The sequence below is a fragment of the Arachis duranensis genome, chromosome 1, assembly GCF_000817695.3.
Source record: "Arachis duranensis cultivar V14167 chromosome 1, aradu.V14167.gnm2.J7QH, whole genome shotgun sequence".
NCBI lineage: Eukaryota > Viridiplantae > Streptophyta > Magnoliopsida > Fabales > Fabaceae > Arachis > Arachis duranensis.
The window spans coordinates 88,579,615-88,585,239 of NC_029772.3; the positions used below are offsets into that span (position 1 = coordinate 88,579,615).

The 5,625-nt window shown below is 36.1% G+C and overlaps 1 protein-coding gene across 1 annotated transcript; it reads left to right on the forward strand.

Moving 5' to 3' along the window:
• The first annotated feature begins 1,425 nt into the window (after positions 1-1,425).
• LOC107496997 (threonine synthase 1, chloroplastic) lies at positions 1,426-3,705 on the forward strand. Its single transcript, XM_016118337.3, has 2 exons — positions 1,426-2,354; positions 2,518-3,705. Exons 1-2 carry the CDS (start codon positions 1,686-1,688, stop codon positions 3,457-3,459), a joined length of 1,611 nt encoding a protein of 536 aa, XP_015973823.1. The 5' UTR covers positions 1,426-1,685; the 3' UTR covers positions 3,460-3,705.
• The last annotated feature ends 1,920 nt before the right edge of the window (positions 3,706-5,625 follow it).

Below are 5,625 nucleotides of genomic sequence, written 5' to 3' on the forward strand. Positions count from 1 at the left end.
TTTATTTATAAAATTAAAAAATAACATATAAAAATGAACAAATTTATAAGTATTTATAATATATAAAATAACATATTTTAGTACTTTTTTTAAGTATTCTTAATGATCTTATTTTTATTATTATTTTAAGTTCTAATTTTTTATTAGTTATATTTTTATTATTATTTATAATTAATTTTTTATTTAATTTATCATTTTTAATAGGAACAATAATATATATTATAAAAAAATTAAAATAGTAAACAGTGCACAAAAATTAGAATAATTGTTTTAATATTCTCAGTATTTATTTAGAAAAAATCATGGAAAAATCAATAATAACTAGCAACAACCTAAATGTGCGTTGAGTAAACGCAGAAGTTATAATTTTTTACTTCTAGTAAACGAGCTTTTGGGATGCAGAATCACGTTGGCATTCAGAGAAAAAAAGTTGTCAAATATCAAAAAACAACGTTCAAAGTACTGAAACGCACTTTTATCCTCTCCAACGTGTTTCACAAACACACCCTTAGTTCACATGGCATTTCTCTCCCTCCCTATCTCAAAGGTCTAGGGTTCAAACTCTAGATAATGCAATTGAAAAAAATTGTGATAAAATGTGGGAAGAATGTGTGGGTCAGTGGGTGAGATGTGTACCTAAGATTGGGAGTTGTATAATAGTAAGAGAGTCACTCGGATAAAGACGTTTAAAACGTCTTTTTTTAAAGATGTTTTTTAATAATTAAAATTTAACACATATAATCGATTAAATCGTGTTATTTTTGTTAAAATTAGACTAGACAAATTGATTTGAGCGAAAAAATGGAGAATCAAATTTTGAACTGGTCTAAATTAATATTATTAATGACTACAATACTCTTATTATAGAAAATGATTAAAATACTCCTATATATATATATAACTAAAATATCCCAATTTTATATATTAATTTAGACCGATTCAAAATTTAATTCACTATTTTTCGGTCAAATCAATTTATCTAATATAATTTTGACAAAAATAATACGATTTAATCGATTATATATATTAAATTTTAATTACTAAAAAATATCTTAAAAATAAGTTTTAAGTGTGTTTATTTGAATAACTCCCTAATAAAAATAGTAACTAACTTTTTTGCTGTCTAAAAGGAATCACAGGTAAAACTTTCCATGATTTCGTTGGTGAAGGAGCAATGGAGAACTATCCTCTTCCTTTTCTCCGTCCAATTCTGGAGAATAGGGGATTGCTGTGGACCTTTCCCATTGCTTTTTGTCATTACCAATTAATCAGAGATTTCTTAGGTTCCCAAAGACCTAAAACCTATTTAATTAGCAAGAACAGTGTATGATTCAGTCTAATCACCTCATATTATTTTATGAGAGATTTAGGAGCTAAATTATTATAAGCAAGTTAAAAGAATATCCCCCAGTATTGGCTCACCCACTACGAAATGAATAATTTCAGCACACGAGTAACACATGGCCTTCGGTTCTCAGAGTGTCACCACACGTGCATTAATCTCCTCACACCCACCCATCCCCATGTCACCATTGATTATCCATTAACCTCAGAAATCGAATAAATTCATAATCCATAAACCCCCCAAAAACCAACACTAAACCACAACCACACACGCGCCATAACCTTCACTAACTCTAACTCACTTCGCTTCTCCGTTACTTCGAAGAAAGAAAAGCAAAACAATGGTGTCATCATCGTTGTTCAACCCTTCCTTCTCCACTCTCACCCCAAAACCTACTAATCCAACTACCAAGAGAAAAAACCGCCTCGCCCCCAACGTAATAGCATGCACCTCATCCACATACGATTCCTCCTCTCCCACCACAAGCACAAACTCTCACCCACCGACGGCGCCGCCGCATAACCACAGCCGCCGCAACGCCGAAGAGAACATCAAGGACGAGGCACGCCGCCACCGCTCGGCTTCCGGTTGCGACAGCCGAGGCTTCATGGCGAGGTACGTTCCCTTCAACGCGGGATTCGACTCGGCGGAATGGTACTCCCTGGATGATATCGTGTACCGTAGCCGCTCTGGCGGGCTGCTTGACGTTCAACACGACATGGAGGCGCTGTCGAGGTTCGACGGTGCGTACTGGCGCTCTCTGTTCGACTCGCGAGTGGGGAAGACTGCGTGGCCGTACGGCTCCGGCGTATGGAGCAAGAAGGAGTGGGTGCTACCGGAGATCGATCCCGACGACATCGTTAGCGCCTTCGAAGGAAACTCCAACCTCTTCTGGGCCGAACGGTTCGGAAAACAGTACCTCTCCATGAACGACCTTTGGGTCAAGCACTGCGGCATCAGCCACACCGGAAGCTTCAAGGACCTGGGCATGACCGTCCTCGTCAGCCAGGTACAACAAAATTAATTTACTCACCACATAATTTCTACCCTAACTACCCTAACAGCTTCTCAACAACCTAACTAGTTAAGTTAGCTCCAGTTCATTCCAACTGTCAATTACTGAATTCTGCGATGCTGTATTACACTATTATTATTATTATTATTATTATCAGGTGAACCGATTGCGCAAGTTGAACCGGACGGTTGTAGGGGTTGGGTGCGCTTCAACAGGTGACACGTCAGCGGCTCTCTCGGCGTACTGCGCGGCGGCGGGGATCCCTTCCATCGTGTTCCTTCCCGCGAACAAGATCTCAACGGCGCAACTGGTTCAGCCGATTGCGAACGGCGCGTTGGTTTTGAGCATCGACACCGATTTCGACGGCTGCATGAAGCTGATTCGTGAGATCACTTCAGAGTTACCTATCTACTTGGCGAACTCGCTGAACAGCCTGAGGCTGGAAGGTCAGAAAACCGCCGCTATTGAGATTCTTCAGCAGTTCGATTGGGAGGTTCCCGATTGGGTCATCGTTCCCGGCGGAAACCTAGGGAACATCTACGCCTTCTACAAGGGATTCAAAATGTGCAAGGATTTAGGGCTCGTGGATAGGATCCCAAGGCTCGTTTGCGCTCAAGCCGCGAACGCGAATCCTCTGTACCGGTACTACAAGAGCGGGTGGAAGGAGTTTAAGGCCGTGACCGCGAAATCGACGTTCGCTTCTGCAATACAGATTGGCGATCCGGTTTCTATTGATAGGGCGGTGTTTGCGCTGAGAAATTCGGAGGGGATTGTTGAGGAGGCGAGCGAGGAGGAGCTGATGGATGCCATGGCTCAAGCTGATTCGACGGGTATGTTCATATGTCCGCACACTGGGGTGGCTTTGACGGCTCTGATTAAGCTTCGGAGGAGTGGGGTGATAGGGCCCACTGATCGGACGGTGGTGGTTAGCACTGCCCATGGGTTGAAGTTCACTCAGAGTAAGACTGATTATCATTCTGGTGCTATTCCTGGGATGGGTCAGTTCGCTAACCCTCCCGTGACGGTCAATCCGGATTTCGGATCCGTGATGGATGTGCTCAGGGGTTTCTTGAAGAGTAACCGCCTAAAGAACAAGTGACTTTGAAAGAATATGCTTATGCAGTTATGCTTACTGGTAAAACTTAGTTTGTGTTGATGGAAAAGTTTTGTAATTTTTTTTAGCAATGTTAAAGCCAGTAACATTTGTGATTAGTAGCCATCAATTAGCTATTAATAATGATTTGATGGTGTGAGATTGGTATGAAATTTCATCCAATAATTTACTTTTTTTGCTGGTTACATGCTGACCAAAATATAATAAAATTGCTGGAGCTAGACTTTTCTATTTTTTTTCGAAGATAGGTCGTAAGTTTTGTACAAATTTACCCCTTTATTTGAGGGTTTAACTAACCAAGCTAAGTTGGTACCATAGTTATAATTTACTTGTTTGTTTAAATAAGTGTCTCGTGTTTGTATATAATAATTTATTGATTGGTAATAAATTTTTAAATGGAGTTCTGATTTAATTATTAACCTATCGAAGTAAGAGAAATTATAAAAAAAAATTGAAGGTTTAACCAGATAATCAATCAATTTCTGAATTCTGAATATCATCATTGAGTTTTGTCATATTCATGATATATATGTAAACACAAATTGTGCCTAACAAGTGAAAATTAAGAGAAGTACTAACTGAAGTGAACGAACTTATTATGTAAACGTATCAATTGCTGATTTCTCCCATGTAAACGATAGATTTTTTTTATGTTTTATTTTGAGTATATATGGTGATATTGGGAGAATTTTGAAGCTATTTTGGTTACTTTTAGCGGACACTGAAAATTTGCAAGCACGTAAGTCTTTTGGTGTAATTATCAAAGAGAAATTTGAGGTAGTATAGCTGAAATATATATTGTTTTGGAATGTTTTTTAAAACTATTATTACTACTAATCGAGTATTCGAGTTTAAGAGTAGGCAAAAGAACCAGTTTCAATGATTATTTTAGATTCTTAAAAAATTCTATAGAAGATATTATAAAGATGATAATAATTTTTCATCGATTAACATAATACCTAATAACTCATTTTATGAGTTTAATGGCTACATTATAATTATAATTATAATTATTATTCTCTCTAAAGAGGAGGTTATCAAATTGATTATATATTTATCTAAAGGAATGTGGCTCAACTTATAATACTACACTAAAATATCAAACAACTAATGAAAAAAGAACTTATTCTTTTGGAATAACTAAACCTAAAAAGTAATTTATACCTTTATAATGGCATAAGTAAAAAAATTCATAATATTATAACTCTGATATAGTCACCAAAAAAAAAGCTCTGATATGTCTTCTAACTTAATATTTGAGCGCTAAAAAAGACTCTAAATTATAAGTAAACTATTGGATAACATGTAATAATGCTGGTTAAAGTAAACTATTTCCCATGTGCTTTGTTTCCTACATTTTTCCCCGACAAAGAATGGATTTTTATATTCATGTTTTCCACGTTTTGGCTAGTTCTTATTCTATTCTATATGATAGGAAACGTTGACCATTTAGGTGATAATAGTTTTACAACTCCATCCTAGCTACTTACAACTCATCAGGATAAAAGTAGCTGTAGAGCAAGATAGCAAACATTTAAAAATACACTAAAGATGATTGAAAAGTCTGTTAAAAAGTTAAAAATAAAAGATAGTTAAGTCTAAAGAATAATAATAACCGAAAAGAATAGTAGAATGAATAAGGAATACGTTTTTTTTTTGTAAAATATACTCAAATTTATTTAATATTTACATTTGTATAATAATTTTTTAATTTATGTTTTTTTTACACAATCTATGTTATTTTTGTTGTTGTTTATAGTATCTCCTAACCCGACAGATTAAGAACTAATTTGTCGCAGATCGGAACTCTATTTAAGAGTATGTTACTAACCAATAAATTATTGTATGTACAAGACAAGATTCAAATCCCCAACACTTAACTAATCCGGGGTTGGTTCAATCTATGTTTTTTTTTTTTTTTGTCAATAGATTGGACAACCCTCAATCCTAGGTACTTGGATAACCTCCAACTTTAGGTACACAATACATCCACACACTTTTCACACATTTATCACATTTTTTCCCTCAAATGTATCCTCTAGAGTTTGAACTCTTAAATGGGCTAACGGCACATTATTGTCCAAATTCGGAGCATGGGATATTTTTCAATCCTCTAGCCCAAGAAAAAATGTTCACCTTCTAAGTCCCGGG